Source organism: Neolamprologus brichardi, chromosome 22 (genome assembly GCF_056152115.1).
Source record: "Neolamprologus brichardi isolate AB-2024 chromosome 22, ASM5615211v1, whole genome shotgun sequence".
NCBI lineage: Eukaryota > Metazoa > Chordata > Actinopteri > Cichliformes > Cichlidae > Neolamprologus > Neolamprologus brichardi.
The window spans coordinates 24,942,773-24,963,875 of record NC_142124.1 but is presented as its reverse complement, the minus strand read 5'-3'; the positions used below and the strand labels follow the sequence as shown (position 1 = coordinate 24,963,875).

General features: G+C 39.8%; 1 protein-coding gene across 2 annotated transcripts; it reads left to right on the top strand.

Moving 5' to 3' along the window:
- The first annotated feature begins 1,760 nt into the window (after nucleotides 1-1,760).
- rnmt (RNA (guanine-7-) methyltransferase) lies at nucleotides 1,761-12,179 on the top strand. 2 transcript variants are annotated; one of them, XM_006795229.3, is made up of 11 exons: nucleotides 1,761-1,809; nucleotides 3,224-3,361; nucleotides 4,320-4,449; nucleotides 6,668-6,793; nucleotides 8,481-8,596; nucleotides 8,742-8,923; nucleotides 9,433-9,597; nucleotides 9,689-9,806; nucleotides 10,341-10,439; nucleotides 11,812-11,845; nucleotides 12,012-12,179. In XM_006795229.3, the coding sequence occupies exons 2-11, from the start codon at nucleotides 3,224-3,226 to the stop codon at nucleotides 12,047-12,049; spliced, it is 1,146 nt and encodes a 381-aa protein (XP_006795292.2). In that variant the 5' UTR covers nucleotides 1,761-1,809; the 3' UTR covers nucleotides 12,050-12,179. The 2 variants fall into 2 exon arrangements, with proteins under 2 accessions (XP_006795292.2, XP_006795293.2); XM_006795230.3 differs by lacking the exon at nucleotides 1,761-1,809 and adding an exon at nucleotides 1,839-2,019.
- Nucleotides 12,180-21,103: the final 8,924 nt, after the last annotated feature.

Here is a 21,103-nt window from a genome sequence, read left to right as displayed (position 1 = left end):
CCCAATCCTATAAACATAAGTGCCAGGAGGATTGCCAGGATTTATACATCGGGGAAACCAAACAACCTTTGGCAAAGCGGATGGCACAACACAGAAGAGCTACCTCGTCAGGCCAGGACTCTGCAGTCTATTTACACCTACAGGCCAGTGGACACTCTTTCAAGGATGAGGATGTACACATCTTGGACAGGGAGGAACGCTGGTTTGAGCGTGGAGTCAAGGAGGCCATTTACGTGAAAAGGGAAAGACCCTCTCTGATTCGAGGAGAGTGCCTAAGGGTACATCTTTCACCATCTTACAATGCTGTGATTGCAGCCATTCCCCAACTCTCTGTGAATGGTTCTCATGGCCATTGATCAGTGGGTTTTGGTCAGTGGTTGTTGATCAATGGTCATGAGAATTTGCATAATTAAGATTAAGGAACTGACGTCACAGCCCATTGTTCCTTCAGTGGGCTGGTTTCAGTCATTATGCAATTGTACTGTTTATAAGATTGGGGAAACCTGCAGTCAGCTGAGACTGAAGAAGTCACTTGGATGAGTGACGAAACGTTTCTCCCACAAAACGCTACGTCCAGATGAACAGAATCAACTTTTGGAGATATCAGGGCTGCAGCTTAAAGAGTAAAGCGTGTCACAAACCATATACATTTTTTTCTTATTAATTTAACGGAGCTTATCTACAGTCAGAGACTTCCGTGTCCTAATGATGGTGGCTTAACAGATGACTGGGTAAGTACAGATAAAGTGCTGAGGGAAACTGCTATGAAGGTGTTTGTAGTATCCTTTGGACAGAAGAAAGAGGGCAAGGAGAACTGGTGGAGGAATAAGGAAGTACAGGGAACTATTCAAAGGAAAAAAGTGGCATCATTAGGAAGATGAAAAAAGGAAATGGCAATGGCCTGTATTTGTATAGTGCTTTACTAGTCCCTAAGGACCCCAAAGTGCTTTACACATCCAGTCATCTTATGAAAACTAATATTTGTCATTCTCAAAACTTTTGGCCAAAATTGTACATTTCAATCCTTAATCAATCTAACCTGCTTCAAATCCTTTTTCTCTGTCTGGACAGTCGACTGACTGAATTTTATTCATTTTTGTTTGACTTGTTTTTACTAAGCAGATTGCAACATTCTTGAGTATTACCAAAAATTGCAATTTTTGTTGTCATTACTTACATTACTATACAATTTATATACCTTCATTTCTCTGTTTATTATATTTAGCTTACTCTCACCTGCTAATTATTGGGATGTGTACAACATCTTTGTTCTGTAATGTTCTTTGTTTGAAATCAAGTACGTTTTAAAAAAACAAACAAACAAAAAAACCACATGCAAGAGTGTTGTATCAGCACATGCAAAGCAGACACTTTCCATGCGCGATGGCTTCTTTGTGCGCTCGTTGGATTTAAGCGCGAGGAAATTAATCGCACCGCGAAATGAAAATATTTTCGGATTCTTTTTTTTGCGCATTTATTAAGGCATAACTATAACTCCATACATTTTGTAGAGGTTATAGGAGAAGCTGTGACAGTTTGTCCTGAAACAACAACAGCGATCTCCATGCTTTGAGTTTAATCTCGAAATTTCGACTTTATTCTCAAAATTATCAATAATATTTTTGTCTTAATGTGACCCAAATACTCATTCACACATCAGGTATATGTATTCATGTAATGTTTAACAAACACTTTCAATTTAAAAAAAAACAAAAACACAAAACCCACCGACTCTCTGATGTGACGCAAATATGACGTGCGCAAACCCGGAAGCAGCTGAAAGCGCACGCGTCTTTCTCGCGGAGCACAGTGAGTTATTTTTCTCTAAAACTTTGGTCGTTAATTCAAGTTAGCCTCGATGTTATCCATTAGATTAGTGGCGACTGGAATATCACATTCAGCCACTGTGCTAGCTGTTTCCGGTTCATCTCTGAACACACACCGACATCTGTTAGCTCTTAGCAGCCGCGGCTAACGGTCAGTTTACAGTCAGTAGCAGCTTCCGGTTACCGATGGAAGGTGAGAGTGAGCAGCTTTGGGTCTTATCCGATTTTAACCTGGTCACATCCAGATTTAACCCGTTTTATCCACGGAGTAAAAAGGGTCAAATAGCGCCTTAAAGTTTCAGAAGGAAACGCATCCTCGACCCCTTTAGTCTCATCGCTTCAGTAAACACTCGAGTCCTGTTTGTGACTCTGCAATATTAAATCCTGTGACGGCACACTGCACAAATACTCGTCTTTTTTGCACAGAGGCCGGGGGGTGGAAGGAAGGAAAACCTCAAAGGAGGTTCATAGATGTAGTGAAGGAGGACATGCAGAGGGTTGGTGTGACAGAGATGGAGGCTGAGATATAAGGAGATTAAGGCAGATAAGCCGCTGTAGAGTCTCCTGGGGAGCAGCAAAAAAAAGAAGGCGGCAGGCTTACTGCATCCTACAGTTTTCCAAACCAAATTAGTACAAAGGTGGAAGTAAGCACACATCACCAAAGAACATCCTCAGCTTCCACCACCATTTTAACTGTTGCAAACTACACCCATCAATTTAACTTAGGTCAGGCCCAGGGTAGCAACAATCTGTGACCCAGTGGCCATACAACAGTCCGCCCTGAAACAGTCCTGCATCCATCACTGTAAACTGCATTACAACGTGGTGACAACCCAGTTTAACCTGCACTTACAGTTCTATGTAACCTTTGAAATTTTTGTTTTTAATTAGTTTGATTGACCCAACATGTAGGCTTTAAATTTCCAACTTCTGAAAGGTTACTGAGCAGTTTTTACATTAAAAAATGTTAAATCAAATTCCAAATGATATCAGATTGTTAAGACAGATACCTCTATTTGGTGATCTGAAAATGCAATATTTTAGTGAATTGATGTTTTCTTTTTTTAACAAAACTTAAAACATTTGTTAACATATCTCTAATATTTATTATGTGTAGTTATTTATGAGAAATTTCATTATAGAAAACTCCGATACCAATCAGGACCATCAGACTGTAGCGCATAAGCAGTGATTAATACATTGTAGTTTTTGACATCATAATGTGTTACTCTACCTTTCGGATATAATGGGTTATTAAAAAAGGTAAATGGATCACGTTCGGCATTGTTCAGTCAAGCTGACATCACTAATTCTCAATAAACTCAACATAAAGCTTCATCAGATCAAACTGATATTGTTTTTTTCTCTCCTCCTCTTCCTCCAATTTTTTTTCTTAGATGGAGCTTCAGTCTCATCAGACAGAAACGATGGAGGAGGCAACACAGACCAGAGGAGCTCAGCAAGAAGAGAACTCGGGGATGAAGAGGAAGCATGTTGAAGATGAAGAGGAGAAGATGTCACCTAGCAAGAAGCAGGTTGTCAAGTTCATTTTCTTTTATATTTCTTTAAAGCAGTTGTCTGAAGGCTCTTCTTGTTGTGAGATGAAGTCTCGGTTTGATGTGAGAGGATCAGACAGCACTTTTAAAACTATTTACTAAAAATATATATAGTTTAGAAGTTTAGGATAATTTGGAAAACATTTGTAAACTCAGCGAACAGCCCAACATATTTAAAAACTCAAATGTCTTCAGTGTTTTACGGTCTGTACTTTACAATATAAAGCACCTCGAAGCAACTTTTGCTGTGATTTGGCGCTATGAAAATAAAATTGGACTGAACTTTCTATGCTATTCTATGATACTGCCTGAGGGAAAACATGCATAATGTTAAGAGAATCAGTTAACCTTAGTGTGTGAAGAGGACTCTGTTAGATTGAATTGATTCAAACCACTACAGCGCAGTACTTTTAACACCTACAGCATGCTCTAATCGCTGTAATAAAATATTATTGTCAACAATATTGAATGAGGCCTAGCAGGAAAGGCACAGAATGAGTCCACCCTCAGAGGCCATAAGACACAAAGTTTGTAACTTTCACTAAAGCTGTTTCTGTACTGTGATGATCTCTGAAACCTGACTGAACCTTTAGTTAAACCATCCCTCTGCAGATGATCAGTTAGCTGTTTTACAACTACTCTTTCAAGAATGTTTGAGATAAAAGGACGGTCAAGTGGTGGCTTTAAGTAACAGTTTAACTACTGCCAGCTCGAAGAGATGGGTTGATCATATTTAAGATTTATAATTTTTGGACTTCTTTGAGTAGTCTTGTAGGAATGAGGTTTGATTGACACGTCGTTGATTTGGAGGAAGTTATTATTGAAGTTAATTCGGAAAGATCAGGCAGACAAAAACAATCTAAATATTTATCAGCAGGTATTAAAGCTGCTGTGAGGCTGTCATCCTTATTAGTGATCCCTATAATTGATCTCTCAGGTGCTTGATCACAGTGTGAAGGTGGCAAGTCACTACAACCAGCTGCAGGAAGTTGGCCTGGCAGCTCGTAGCAGAAGCCGAATCTTCTTCATGAGGAACTTCAACAACTGGCTGAAGAGTGTTCTAATTGGTAACTGGCTTCTGATCAACACACCACACTTCCTCAGTTTTAACATATCCATAGTGATCTGTAAGCAATTAACACCCATCCGGCAATCGCATGCATAATAACACGAGAGCGTAGTTTTGTTTTTGTTTATTTTTTGCTATAAATTGTCTCTGGGGCCAAACATCAGATCCAACATTTAGAAAGCTGATTATCAGAACAAAATGACAATGCAGTGATATTTATCCAGCGAGTATAATACCAGTCACTAATACAGATTATGTTTCATTTGGCAGCCTGTTGTCTTCATGCTGATCAATGACCTTCATCTTTTAAAAAAAAAGTGTTTTATAAATGATCAGAAACTTTTAAAAAACAGATTTAATAGATTTAACTAAAATAAATGGTTAAAGAGGCTGGTGTAAACTTTTTACAGGAAGCCAGTTTATTGATTTTATTTTCACATGGACCAGAGAACTCATCCATTTTCTACAGTTTTATCGAATAGAGAAAGGGACTGATTATTTTATTTAAAAAGGTTTGCCTTTATGTTTCACCTGTGCCTTGTATGAACATAGAGGTGACTGTAGTTTAGGAGGTAGAGCAGGTCATCTGCTGATCGGAAGGTTGGAGGTTCGATCCCAGGCTCCTCCAGTCTGCATGCCAAGTATCCTTGGGCAAGATACTAACTCCAAGTTGCTCTCCGATGCGTCCATCGGAGTATGAATGTGTGTGAATGTAGTTAGAAAAAGCACTAAGTATAGATAAAGTGCTTGTGAGAATGGGTGTGATTGGGTGAATGTGGCATGTTGTATAGAGCGCTTTGAGTACTCCGAGAGAGCAGAAAAGCACTATATAAGAATCAGTCCATTTACCATTTAATCATAAGGCTGTTGATTCCAAAACTGGCTGCTCCAGTTTGTGTGCCAAGGTGTCCTTGGGCAAGATGCTGAACCATGACTTTCATGGGAGTGTGACGCTGTGTATGAATGTTAGATTAAATGCACTTACAAGCACTTTTTTCTATGTCTATGATTGGTGTGAATGGATAAGACATGTTATATGAAACACTTTGAGTGGTTGAGTAGAAAAAGACTATAAAAGAACACTTTTCTATTTGCCATCCTGTAACACAAAGGACCTACGCAGACAGCATTGTAAGTTGAGTGATTGTTTTATTTTTAGTAGTCTTTTTTTGCTTTTGGTATGACTCTTCTATTACTCCCATTTTCAGCATTTCAGCCAATTCCTTCTCAGCAATTTGTCTTGTGTGTTCAAGTATCTGGTAGTGAATGCACCATCACACTAGAGTGTGCTACAAAACGGTGCTCTGTGAGACTGGTACAACCAGACAAAACGATGTTGCACTGCAGCACCATCCACTCTCTGGGCCTGTGCAAGATGGTCATCACAACAGAAGGAGGTGGAAATGATAGAATTTGATACCGCTGGTCCCAACTCGTCTCTTTCCTTCACCAGGCTCACCAGAGAAGTAATTTCAGCCTATCTTTGAGCAGGTTGAGGAGATAAATCTTTGATTTAGGCACTGCTGACGTGCCTGGAACAAATTCTCTCATGATAACCTCCTCCTTATCCTCATGAATTAACTTACGAATCATGGATTCTGTCTTACTTAGCAGTTCCACCAGCAGTCTGAAGGTCATAGACGCTGGCCAAACAAAACTTAATACCCAGTAATTAGTACAGTTCTCTTAGTGTGTGCGTCATGAACAAGGTGGTTAGTCAGGAAATTGCATTGTATAATCCTCCAGAATAATACAAAGGTTCACCAGTTGACACTCAGAGCAGGGCATGCACTATTTGAACCTGCTGCTCCACCCCTCCATTGCAGCTGAGCCACAAACCACCCTCTCAATAAAGGAGGTGTAGCCTAGTTATAAGGTCAATAATAAAAATCATCCTTTGTGATGATAATAAATAATCATTACCTTCACCTCCTCTGAGTCATAGCCAGATCTCTGACTGATCCTCTTGAACTGAACTAGGACTACCATCACCAGCTACAGTCCAACACTGGGGGAAGAATAATTTTTATTCCGAGTCTACTGGACTGTATTTTAACCATTTTTATAAACTTTTTACTTTTTATTCTTTCACCATTTAATAATTATATTTTTTTCTGATTTTACCTATTTTCTTTCTGCAGCACCTTGTGTGGAAGCAACTTTAAAAATAAAATATTTACCTCCTCTTACAGTTTAGTGTCTTTTTCTATTGACAGGTGAGATGTTGGAGCAGGTAAGAGGGGCGGGATCTCAGCAGGTGTCTGTGTTGGACCTTGGTTGTGGAAAAGGAGGAGACCTACTGAAGTGGAGAAGAGGAGGAATCGATCACCTGGTCTGTGCAGGTATTGATTCATTGATTTTTATGGTTTATGAAACTCGACATCACATTTCTACAGACTCTTTTCATGCTTATACAGCTTTAAGGACTGTAAAGGACCAGCAGTGAAATCTTCCTCTAAAGACGTACCTCATCCTGCTGTTTAACCTGAAACAGTCAATGTTAACTTTGTGTGAAATCAAACCTGCCTTCCATCCATCCATCCATCCATCCATCCATCCATCCATCCATCCATCCATCCATCCTCCCTCTTCTGTTTGACTGGGTCGTTCTTCGCATGAGCACAGACGACAGTCAGGACTCTTTCCCCAATCTGAAGGCGTAGGGAAACAACACTCTCGCTCACAAAACCCCCGGGGGACAGGAGCAAACTGAGGGCATACAAAAATACCCACCGCCTGCCTGCCTGCCGTCCCTCACTGACTGGGACAGAGTCCAGATTCTCTCCAGGACACTGGTTCCAGTTCCCAAACTGTGCAATGACGTGACCCCAACTATATCTAGTCAGTTTCCCTAAACCTCACACTCTAGCTTAGGCTCCCTCCAAACTAGAGGGGACAGGTTCCACATCCCTGTAGCCAGCTTTGATAGCTGGGTATCGGGCTATCAGGGCCCTCGCCCTTGACTGCCACCTGACACACAATATACCTGACCCCGACGGTATCTGCTACGGGTAGTGGGCCCAAGGAGTGGCCACCAGTTGCTCTTTGTCAAGCTCCCTACCAAGCCTGGCTTCAGGGTGGGGAGAAATAACCCTGGAGTAACCCAATCTTGCGCAGGTTACTCAGGTGTCTTGCTCTTTTTTTTTCTCATGGGGGTCCAATGAATTGCTTTCATCCAGGACCAATTTGCCTTGGGAGAGACCTACCAGGGGACAAAGAAAAGGATAGCTGCTGGGACTACTGGGGCACACAAACCTCTCCATAGCAGTAAAGTGGTGGCATTGAATTGAAATGAATTATGTCAAACATCACAGAGATCAAATGAGAGCACCTGGCACAAAATCTCACCTATGTATGAGCTAATACTTGTGCTTTACTTTTGATTAAGTAACTGGCTCTGGGTCCTCTATAACTGGTCATCACGTCAATTCAGTTCAGTGTTATTTACATTGGATTAAAAAAAAAAAAAAGGAGTATTGAACGCGTCTTATATTTACTTAGAATTTTTTCTAAGTAAATATATTTCTACAGATGCCATTGACATGAAATGTCACATGAAATGGAGCAATCCACTCAATGATTCCAAGAAGGCTGTATACCAGGTTTTAGATGTGTCCTTGATAAACACAGCTGGGCCTGATAATGAACTAATCATTTGATTCAGATGTGTTGACCCAGGTTGAGATCTTAAACCTGAAGGACACCAACCCCTGAGGCCTGGAGATGGACACCCCTGCTGTATACTCTAAGCTTATGTTCTGTTATTCAGTTCATAAGCACAAACAACAGTCAGAACCTTCTCATCCACCACCGAAAACATACTGGAAACAAACTGAGGGGATACATAAATAGCCACCCCTCCACACAGCTGCAACCGTACCTCCTGGGGGCGGTGGATCGACTGGAGGGTGTCCCATATCATCTCTTGCCTCTTTAACTGCCCCTCAGCTCAAAAGGCATTACAACTGAGATGAATTGTTGCATGTTGCTGGAGAATTTTGATGATTAAACATAGATGTTTATTTTCAGATATTGCAGGAGTTTCTGTGGAACAATGTCAGATTCGTTATGACGAGATGAAAAAAAAGAGTCACCGTAACGAGAAAATCTTCACTGCTCAATTCATCACAGCAGACTGTTCAAAGGTAGACCTGCAGCACACAAAAAATAAGTCGAGTATTCGGTGATAAAAGTGAACATATAAAATCAGGATTAAGTAGAAAATGAAAGTGAGGTTTTTCTCAGTCTGGATTGTTTGATTTGTTACTGACCTTTTATCTCTACCTACAGGAGTTGTTGTCAGAGAAACTGGATGATGCTGAGCTCATGTTCGACATCTGCAGCTGTCAGTTTGTGTATCATTACTCATTTGAGAGTGAGCAGAAGGCTAATATGATGCTGAGAAATGCCTGTGAGCGTCTTAAACCTGGAGGGTACTTCATCGGTACAACGCCAGATGCCTTTGAACTTGTGTAAGATAAACAATTAAGTGTAATGAAAGGTGCTTTTTTATGGTAAATTGTTTATAGTCACATCTGTCCACATGTCAGGTGGACAACCTTCTTCACCTAAGGTTGTCCACCTGGCGTTGGAGCTATGAAAACTCCAAGTATTAAGATAAGCTTAATACTTGGAGTTTTTATAGCCTATTTCCATTAGTATTTCTCTGTGTAGCTTGGCTCAACCGGACTTATATTCTGTCACTTTTCATTATAAACAAGTACCATGTAATGTGCGTGGGGTCATTACAGCAAGGATCTGAGGCTGGATTGCCTCAGATCGCCCTGAACCTCAGCCAAATAGGTACTAAAAAACTACCTGGTGCCAGGTACGACCACCTAATAAAAAACCTTAAAACTGAGTCAAGCTGTGCTGAGCCGACCTTATTAGACATTTTGAAATGTTCAGATGTAAAGACTGAATCACTGAGTCAGTATCTGCTTCATCTTCACTATGCTCCTTGTCCCCCCCCCCACAACAGTAAACGTTTGGAGGCATCTGATTCGCTGTCATTTGGTAACGAGGTTTTCAAAGTGACCTTTCAGTCCAAAGGTTCCTACCCTCTGTTCGGATGTCAGTATCACTTTAACCTCGAGGAAGTCGTCAACGTTCCAGAGTTCCTCGTCTACTTTCCTCTCTTTGAACAGTAAGAGTACTCACAGTAACATCTGCTTGTGTACTCTGATTTTACTATAAAAATATTTCATGATACTCTGTTTCCACTTCTTATGTCCCAGCATGGCGAAGCAGTACAATATGCAGCTGGTGCAGAAACAAAGATTTGCAGATTTCTTTGAGGAGAAGGTGAAGAAGGAGAATCATCGCAGCCTCATGATGAAGATGATGGCTCTGGAGGTAGAATATTAATTAAAACTAAAATACTGACTATGATTTCTCAGTTCATTTTTCTTATTTTTACAATAATGATGTGACCAGAAGACAAACTAGATATGGAGTTAACACAACATTTAATCATGTTATTTTTGGACACAGATCCAAATGGTGACAAATGAAAGGAAAGGACCCACTTATCCTTTCAGTGAGGCATTTCACCTTCTCAAGCCTTAAGAATAGCTTCACTCCTCTGCACACAGTGGATGAACTGTTTTTTTTTTTTCTTTTTTGTTTGCTTTGTTAAAAAAAAAGTTTACTGCTTTACTGTTTTGCTAGATGTGTGGCGATATTTTGCTCCAATAAATCCACATAAACATTAGTGTGGTCCTGTGTCTTGTGGATAAATAGAACAATTCATCTCATAGTAGTGTTTGATCAGAGGATAAAGAAAACACATCAGAACCAGCAGAATCTGTCACTGTAGCTCAGAGGTCCAGGTTTTTCTTTTAACCTGTCACCACTTACTGTCTTTTTAAGAGTTTGTTTTGCTTTCAGCCTTTTCCCAGTGAGGATGGTCTTCAAGCCTCAGACAGTGCAGAGGAATACTGTCATGCTAAAGAGCACTGTGACCGAGCCGACGTCAGAACTCCCCTGGTAAGCGTGCTCAGATGGTAAATGTTAAATGGAGCGGTTTTTATAGCACTTTTCTACTCTACTTGAGCACTCAAGTGCTTAATGCCACATGTCTCATTCACACATTCACACACATGCATTCAAGCACTTTTTAACATTAACACATGGATGCATCAGGAGCAGCTTCGGTTTCAGTATCTTGCCCAAGTGTATATATAGCATGCGATTGAACAACCAACCTCCTGTGTCCCACAGGGTTCAGTTTTAGGTCCATTACTATTTTCTTTTTATATGCTTCCTTTAGCTGGTATCATTCAATCTTTTAGCGACCTGTCTTATCATTTTTATGCTGATGACATTCAGCTCCATATGTCCTTTAAGCCTCATCAGCTGGATAGGCTGTCCACCCTAGTCCAGTGCTTAACCCAGGTTTCTGATTGGCTTTCAAGCAACTACCTTGTTCTAAATACTAACAAGACCGAGACCATGATCATAGCTCCTCCTGAGCTACATTCTAAAATCAGTCAGGTTCTTGCCTCTTTCTGTCCATCTGTCAAGTCAAATATTCGAAATCTTGGAGTAATATTTGACTCTTCTCTGGGCCTTGACTCCCATGTAAAATCTTTGTCTCGTTCCTGTTTCTATCATTTAAGAAACATATCTAAACTGCGACATATGGTTTCCTCAGCTGAACTGGAAAAACTCATTCATGCATTTGTGTCATCACGCTTAGATTACTGTAATCCCCTGTTTACTAGCTTGGATAAATCATCTCTCTCTCGCCTCCAGGCAATACAAAACGCAGCAGCCAGAGTACTAACTCGCTCTACCAAGCGTGTTCACATCACTCCCATCTTATATTCTTTACATTGGCTCCCAATAGAGTTTAGAATTCACTTTAAAATTCTTGTTTTAACATACAGAGCACTAAATGGCCAGGCTCCAGATTACTTATCCAAGCTTCTTATAAAATACACTGCTGCTCGTCATCTCAGCTCACAGACTCAGAGTCTCTTAGTTGTTCCCCGTACACGACTGAAGACAAAAGGGGACAGAGCCTTTCAGTCTGTTGCACCAAGGCTGTGGAACAGTTTACCACTACAATTATGTTTGCTTGACTCTACATATTTTATATTTTTTACATTATTTACATTTGATCTTTTACATTGTATGTAATGTCTATTGATTTTATTGTTTATTTTAATATTTGTGTACAGCGCTTTGTGATTGTCTGTCTGTGAAAAGCGCTTAATAAAGTTTACTTACTTACTCTCCATTAGTAGATGAGCGACCACATCTACCCCTCAAAGCTCAGTTTAAAAAAACAAACCCAAAACAGTTTCAGGTGTTCGGCCCAGTTTTACAACATTTGTCTGTATTTCCATGTGTGCAGGGAACGCTGAGCAGATCTGAGTGGGAAGCTACCAGTAAGTCTTTCTGATCATCTCCATCAGCTGTTTACATGACACAATTAAACTGATGCTTGTAAAAACATTTCAGTATTGTTGTCTTTGATCTACTTTTAAAATATGTATTCATATTTGATCTACAAACTGTTGATCACTAAAACCCTCATCTGTCTTTGCTCTGCAGGTATCTACCTGGTGTTTGTGTTCCAGAAGATGTCCTGATGCTGCGCTCGTCTGCTGCTGTTTGTCTCACTGTTCTTCAGCTCATATTTGTGTTTCTGTTGCTTTAAGTCATTTTTGATAAGAAATGATTGTTTTGTTTGCAAATGAAATAAAACGTCTGTCAAACGTTTTTGTGTTTTGTTCTTCTGAATTATGGAAATGTTTAAAGCGTGTATTTCCCTGGATTACAGGATAGTTACAATAAACAGAGAATTTACTGCCATTTAATGCAAACAGATTATTATACTGTAGCTCTCCTTATGTTGATGGGTAAATTGGTTATTTTTGATTTGTTAATCTTTTAGTTTGGCTTAAATTTTTTTTTTCATTGTGATGTAACTCTGAAATTTGTTCTGTTGCAGTTCCAAAGTGCAAAATGTAACTGGCAGATTAAACCCCGTTTCCTTCCCCTTTGTGATACCTCTGGTATTCATTGAACCTCTGTTAAGTTTATGACAGGCACAGATTTAAGTATTGTGGATAAAACGAGCTGTTAAGGATCAGTTTATTCTCACCTAAAAACCTGAACCTGAACCTGAACCTATAACATATGAACGAAAGTACTGGGCCATTTACAGCTACACTTACAGGAGCTACTCAGCCATGACACTCTGGTACTGGTACCATACCATACAAATTTTATTCATAAAGCACTTTATCACAGCCACAGCTACACAGTACTGCACACTGAAGCCGGATAATAAAAATGCATAACATACAAATAATAGCCAGTTAAAAAGGTAAAATAACTAAGAGAAACGGAGTCTTGCTGGGGTAGAAAGCCAAAGAATAAAAGTGGGTTGTAAGACATGTTATAAAATTTGGCAGTGAAGGGGTCTCTCTAATGTACAAGGGCAAGTTATTCCATAATTTAGGAGCAACAACAGAGAACTCCCTGCTCTCTCTGAGCTTCTTCCTAGATCTCAATACTTCCAGAAGCAGCTGGTCAGCTGACCTATGCTCTCTATTCTTCCTTCTAAGAGTTGTGCAGCAGCATTTTGAATCAGCTGCAGATGTGAGAGTAATGATGGACTGACTCCCACATAAAATGAATTATAATAATCCAAATGCAATGAAATAACTTCAGTAATAATAGGTTTAAAATATACTTCGGGGATGCAAAGTTTTTGTGCTGTTGTTAATAAAAGAGATTTTGAGATGTTTGTGACTTTACACACTTGAGCCTCAGCATGCAGTGACCCACTTACGTGGTCTGAGACATCATGGCTTAGCTGCTGTGTCCTAAATTGGTTCCACTTTGCAATAACAGCACTTACAGCTGTTCCCAGAACATTTAGGACGGACGAAACTGAACCGACTTGTTGCAACAGCAGCATCTTGTTATAGTGCTACACTTAAATTCAGTTAGCTCTTTGGAACAAGCTATTCTTTCATAAATGTCTGTAAAGGCAGACCGGAGGTGTTGGATTATACTCACCTGTGATAATGGGACCGAGGCTGTGTTAACGTTTGAACACTTCTCTGCATATATGTGTATCCTGTATACGGTTATCCAGCAGTTATTTATGATACTTACATGGACTCTTAATCAAAGCTTAACCAGCTGTACAATGATGTCATGAGGTGTTTATGCAAAAGAAAATGAAACTATATGTACTTTTTAAAAATTTGAAATGCACAGTGAAGCATAGAAAGTGCTTAATCATAAATTACGCTTACCTCCCCTCTGATGTGGACATCGGGTCAGTTGGAGGCGCAGTCGAAAGATTGCAGCGGTCCCAGATCAGATGTACACACTGGAACTCTTTCCCATGTTGCTTGTCTGTGTTTATTGTGCTTTGGTGTGTTGATATCTGTGCATTCCTGTATTATCCTTTTGTGTTACACATTTCGATGTTTTTTTTTTCCTCGCTACCTGGCCTGACCTGCCTGTTTGTGTATTGTATGTACAGTTGGCAAGGTCTGTCATCTCGGTTGTGGGCAAAAGATCTGCAACTGACAAATAAAGGCTATCTCATCTCATCTCATCTCATATGCTGAAAGGGACTGATTCTCCTCATTTTCACCTACATATTCTCTTGAGCAGCTTTTGATTATTCACAGATCAAAATAGTCCTAGTTTATCTCACATTGGGCATAGCTGTGTACACTCAGTTAAAAGCAATTTTAGCACCTCTGCTTTTAAGACAGTTGGTTGCTCCTTACATACAGGTTTAAAAAACAGGTGGATCTTCTGTGTCCTCTGTACGACATCATACAGGTCCAAGAGTAGAAAAAAATGATGAAATTAGGGTTTAGAGCAGTCTGCAGCCTTATCATTTTGTGCTGGCCTCATTTTACTGCTGGAGTTGTTCCATATGGACATATATACTCTGTAAAACTTTAAACACTAAAGCTGATGTGACAATTTTTTGTGTATTTTTCAAACTCTGGTGTAGTGACTGCAAACCTCCAGTAGGTGGTGCAGTGAACCCTTCACAGCTGTTCAGAATCAATTGTCTGATACTTCGGAGCTCCATTGAGTTAAAGAGTTAAAACATCTTGTTATGTGATTAATTTAATTTGAATTTACTTAGAAAATGAAAGTATTAATTTAAATATCTGATAATGATCTGTTGGCTCTGAATGCTGCTCATGAAAGACCGATGAATAGAATAGAATGAAAACATTAAAGTTCCTTTAGAAGGAGAAGAAAAATACAGTTTAAGAGGTGCCTACACAGGGAATGTTATGTAATAACATAGAATCTACACAGGTATGTACAAGTTATATACAAATTATATATGCCATATAAGGGAGCAGGTGCTATATAACGAGCAAGTGATCAGTGGTAGTGCACATTGAGTAAGAGGTATGACTAGAGGTAAGAAGGAAAATTTTTGGAGATATTTGCAAATTAGACACTGTGTGATGTCGAAGTTCAGAAGGGGACATGAAAATCTTGTTCTAAATTTTATAAATATGCCTCAGGAGCGCCACACAGCATCATGTTTTTATAGGTTGGTAAATGATAATAGAAGTGGGGAATGTTCGAATATTAAAACTTTGTGGCAGAAAGATTTAAATGCACCAATTCCAAACAAAAAATGGATGGGGATTTTGGCGAAAAATGGGACTTATGCTAAGGAAGCGAGGAGCAAATGCATACAATATAAAATTCTGCATAGATATTATCATACTCCAACAAGATTACACCGTATGAAGCTTATGCCTGACAATCTCTGTTGGAAATGCAAAAGTTGAGGCGGGGACTTTCCTACATTGTTTTTGGGAATGTTCCCTTATAGCTCCTTTTTGGAAGGAAGTCATCACACTTTTAAAAGGTTGGTCAGGATTAGAAGTGACCTTAACTCCTGAATTGTGTTTGTTAGGAGACCGTTCTCATATTCCAAGAATTTATAATAATATTTTCACGGTTGTTATGGTTGAACTAGTAACCACATCGAGGATTATCCTTAGGCACTGGAACTTTTTTGTTGTTTTTTCTTTCTTTCCCTATTATACAGGTTTAAGTATACATTTCCAAAAAAACTGCAAAATCAATAAAAACTTAAATGTCAAAAAAAGAGAAGAAGTACTTGACTCCGTGGTATAATTCTCAAACACGTACCCTAAAGCAGATGACTCGTAAGCTGGAGAGGAAATGGCGTGTCACAAATTTAGAAGATCATCATTTAGCCTGGAGAAATAGTTTGTTGCTTTATAAGAAAGCCCTCCGCAAAGCCAGAACATCTTACTATTCATCACTGATTGAAGAAAATAAGAACAACCCCAGGTTTCTCTTCAGCACTGTAGCCAGGCTGACAAAAAGTCAGAGCACTGTTGAGCCAACCATATCTTTAACGTTAACTAGTAATGACTTCATGAACTTCTTCACAAATAAAATTTTTATCATTAGAGAAAAAATTACCAATAATCATCCCACAGATGTAATATTATCTACAGCTACTCTTAGTACCATTGATGTTAAGTTAGACTCTTTTTCTCCAATCGATCTTTCTGAGTTAATTTCAATAATTACTTCCTCCAAACCATCAACGTGTCTTTTAGACCCCATTCCTACAAAACTGCACAAAGAAGTCCTGCCATTAATTAATGCTTCAATCTTAAATATGATCCACCTATCTCTAATAATCGGCTATGTACCACAGGCCTTCAAGCTGGCTGTAGTTAAACCTTTACTCAAAAAGCATCTCTAGACCCAGCAGTCTTAGCTAATTATAGGCCAATCTCCAACCTTCCTTTCATATCAAACATCCTTGAAAGAGTAGTTGTCAAACAGCTAACAGATCATCTGCAGAGGAATGGTTTATTTGAAGAGTTTCAGTCAGGTTTCAGAGCTTATCACAGCACAGAAACAGCTTTAGTGAAGGTTACAAATGATCTTCTTATGGCCTCTGACAGTGGACTCATCTCTGTGCTTGTCCTGCTAGACCTCAGTGCAGCGTTCGATACTGTTGACCATAATATCCTATTAGAGCGATTAGAGCATGCTGTAGGTATTACAGGTACTGTGCTGCAGTGGTTTGTATCATATCTATCTAATAGAGTCCAATTTGTACATGTAAATGGAGAGTCCTCTTCACACACCAAGGTCAATTATGGAATTCCACAGGGTTCAGTGCTAGGACCAATTCTGTTTACACTATACATGCTTCCCTTAGGCAGCATCATTAGAAGACATAGCATACATTTTCCCTGCTATGCAGATGACACCCAGCTCTATCTATCTATGAAGCCAGATAACACACACCAATTAGTTAAACTGCAGGAAAGTCTTGCAGTTTCCTGCAGTTTCTGCAGTTTCCAGACCTGGATGGCTGCTAACTTTCTGCTTCTTAATTCAGATAAAACTGAGGTCATTGTACTCGGCGCTGAAAAGCTTAGAAATATGGTATCTAAGCAGATTCTTACCCTGGATGGCAATACCTTGGCCTCCAGTAACACTGTGAGGAACCTTGGAGTGATTTTTGACCAAGACATGTCCTTCAATGTACATTAAACAAATATGTAAGACTGCTTTCTTCCATTTGCGCAACATCTCTAAAGTTAGAAATATCCTGTCTCAGAGTGACGCTGAAAAACTAGTTCATGCATTTCTTACTTCCAGGCTGGACTACTGTAATTCATTATTATCAGGAAGTCCCAAAAACTCCCTGAAAAGCCTTCAATTAATCCAAAATGCTGCACCAAGAGTACTGACAGGGACTAGAAAGAGAGAGCATATTTCTCCTGTTTTGGCTTCCCTTCATTGGCTTCCTGTTAAATCCAGAATTGAATTCAAAATCCTGCTCCTCACATGCAAGATCTTAAATAATCAGGCCCCATCTTATCTTAATGACCTTGTAGTACCATATCACCCTATTAGAGCACTTCGCTCCCGCTCTGCAGGCCTACTTGTTGTTCCTAGAGTATTTAAAAGTAGAATGGGAGGGAGAGCCCTCAGTTTTCAGGCCCTTCTTCTGTGGAACCAGCTTCCAGTTTGGATTCGGGAGACAGACACTATCTCTACTTTTAAGATTAGGCTTAAAACTTTCCTTTTTGCTAAAGCATATAGTAAGGGCTGGACCAGGTGACCCTGAATCCTCCCTTAGTTATGCTGCAATAGATGTAGGCTGCCGGGGGATTCCCATGATGCATTGAGTTTTTCCTTTCCAGTCACCTTTCTCACTCACTATGTGTTAATAGACCTCTCTGCACTGACTCATACCTGTTAACCTCTGTCTCTCTTCCACAGCATGTCTTTTATCCTGTCTTCCTTCTCTCACCCCAACCGGTCGCAGCAGATGGCCCCGCCCCTCCCTGAGCCTGGTTCTGCTGGAGGTTTCTTCCTGTTAAAAGGGAGTTTTTCCTTCCCACTGTTGCCAAAGTGCTTGCTCATAGGGGGTCATATGATTGTTGGTTTTTTCTCTGTATCTATTATTGTTGGATCTACTGTACAATATGAAGTGCCTTGAGGCAACTGTTGCTGTGATTTGGCGCCATATAAATAAAATTGAATTGAATTGAATGTGTGAGGGTTGTATGAAGAGGTGTTAGCTGTTATTATGAAGAGTTGTTATCATGGCATCCTCCGTCAACGATGTGATGTTTTGGACATTTGTATTTGTTGCAGCGTGAAAACACAAACTGCCTTAAAAACTGTCATTGTGACATTTGAATCTTTTGTCTGCTTGTTTACAGAGAAACGTGTGCACGAAGACGGAATCAGAAAGATCAGATGTGTTTTCGAACAGAGGTCAGTTCAAATGTCCACACAAGCCTTTTTGGATCAAACCACACAAAATTACCCACAATCCAATATTAATGGATTATCACACAGCAAATTATATGACATTAGAGCTTTCTTTCTTGAATAAACTACCTCAGGAACATCCTCAGGGAATTTATTCAGATGTGGTGAAAGCGTCTTGGCCTCTCGGAGAATGCACTATTCAAAACTTATTTTCACACAAATGCTGCAGTGATGACGACACATGTAAAAGGTCAGAGGTCACCTTCACTGAGTAGCTCATATCAACCTGTGTCTATGCTAATGTGTGTTACTGATGCAGCTTGTGTTTTGAACATGACTTTCAGGTTGGATGAATTGACGCAGACAGACACAGTGTGCTTCGGGTTTATATCAGCTGATCTGGGATCAGTTTCATGTAGTGATCCTGTCTGGTATGCCTGTAATTCATCCTGCTGATGGCGATCTGAGAGGTGAGACTTATTGCTGTGCTGGCTCTCTGTCATCCACCTGAACTTTAAAGATCAGTTAGCAGTAATCCAGGAGACTAATAACAGTCTGAATTCTTCACCCTAATGAAAAGAACACACATCCTTATAAGGTCAGTCTGCTTTTGTCCTGTGACACACAAGTTAGCCCCAACATCCAGCTCCAGGAGTTGACATGTAACCTCACAATGAGACAGAAATGTAACCTCACAATGAGACAGAAGAGGGACAGTTTTCTGAGAGAGAATGTGGAGAAAGGTCTGATACACAGGAAACATCTAATGAGGACTATTGAAAATACAGATAGCAGTAGAGTTTACCAAAGCTGAAATTGAGGGCAATTCAGTTTTATTTAAATAGCCTCAATTCATAACAGCATTCGCTTCAATGTGTTTCATATTATAAGGTAAAGACCCTACGATATAAGAAAAATAACAAACTTACAAAAAACAAAAAAACACCTTGTCATAGTGGCAAAGTTTGTGTGCTCCTGTGACTCCAGGAGCCTTCCAAATATTATGTTTTTGGTATTTTTGCCTTTAATAGAGACAACTCTGGCCCTTCCTGTAAAATGCAGTGGTGTTTTTAACCCAGTCCAGTTTATTATCTGTATACTCTAAAATATTTATAGTCCTTCACAATGTCCACATTGACCCCGTGGATTGAAACAGGGGTCAAAGTTTTCCTGGTCTTCCTAAAGTCCACAATCAATTCCTTGGTCTTTGCCACATTTCTCTGTGCAGTGGCTGAAGTCTGTGGTGTAGAGGGTGAAGAGGAAGGGGGAGAGGACGGGTCCCTTGTGGTGCCCCTGTGTTACTGATTACCTTGTCAGATCCACAATGTGGAAGACACACATGTTGTGGTCTTCCTGTCAGGTAATCCACAATCCAGGACACCAGAGAAGCATCCACCTGCATTGCTGTCAGCTTATCAAACAGGAGGGTTGGCCTGATGCACTGGAATAGTAAATAAATCCTCCAATCCTCTTGTGGTGTCTCCCCCTTCTATGTCTCCCCCTTTTGTTTGAAACGTATTACTTTTGGCCAAGCAACCAGACCCTCCTGATCTGTCCTCTTTATGTCTGTCCTTGTGCTCTCTCATTAAAATTAAATTAAAAAGTTAAACCCAACCAAGCTTTAATGTCATCTAGATGTCAAGAGAGGTTTTATGGAGATGCTAAACTTTTGCTTTGGTGGAAAAATAAATTTAGCAGTCATCAGCATAACAATGAAAAAAGATCCCATGCCTTCTAAGGATGGAACCCAGAGGCAATAAATACAGTAAAAACAGCAGTGGCCCTAAAATTGAGCCATGTGGGACGCCGCATGACAGAGAAGCAGAAGATGATTCGGAACTGAGAAGGCTGACAGAGAAAGTTTTATTTACCAAATAAGACCTAATCCAATACCCACTACATGCCACGTAATTGCTATGTGCAGACAGGAAAAGACGCAAGTGCAGACTCACAGAAACAGAACTAAACTCAAAAATAACTGCTTTATTGCAGACTTAACGGCGATACAAAGTATTACACTAAACTGAGGAATGATAAACTGAGACAAGAAGAAAAACAGCGAAAATCACAAAGTTCCAGGGATGAGACACCGACGACCCGAAACTAAGCACAGAACACAGGGCTTAAATGCAAAAGGCAGTAACAAGGAAATGAGACACACAAGGGGAGCAATCAAACCTGACGAGACTGAGGGAAACAAAACAGAATACATTAACCTGAGACACAGACTTTCAAAGTAAAACATTGAAATGCACAGAATGGACTTACAGACACAGACTAAGGGGGAAACACAGAGACATGGGACCAGGGCAGGCACAGAGACACAGAAAGAGCTCAAAATATAACCAAAATCCAACCCCAGAGAACATGAAAACAAGAATTAACCTTAAACACAAGATAATAATAACCAAAACCACTGAGTCACAGACTCAGGACCATGACACTACATCATTTAATCGAGATATTACAATATTGTGGTCTACTGTGTCAAAGACAGCAGCTTTGACTTGAGAAAGCAAGACCAGAACAATGTGGTTACCAGAATCACATGCCTGAAGAATGATTCGGCACTGATTCGTTTTTGTTTTCCATTTTTAGACAAAGTACACTCCACAGAGGCCCGGAGTTACTGTTAAGATCAAAAATGTAATGTGATTCTTTTAGATTTTAACATAAGAGTGAGGATGATTTAAAACTGAAGATTTAAACTGTTTTCGATCTATTACACTCACAGAGCACTCTATAGTCTGGTAACTTTAAATTAAAACAACAGCAGCAGGTTTCATAGAAGTGTAATTAGTTCTTTTCATTTAATAATTGAGTGCACATTATTATCAATAGCTACATCCACCCTGGGG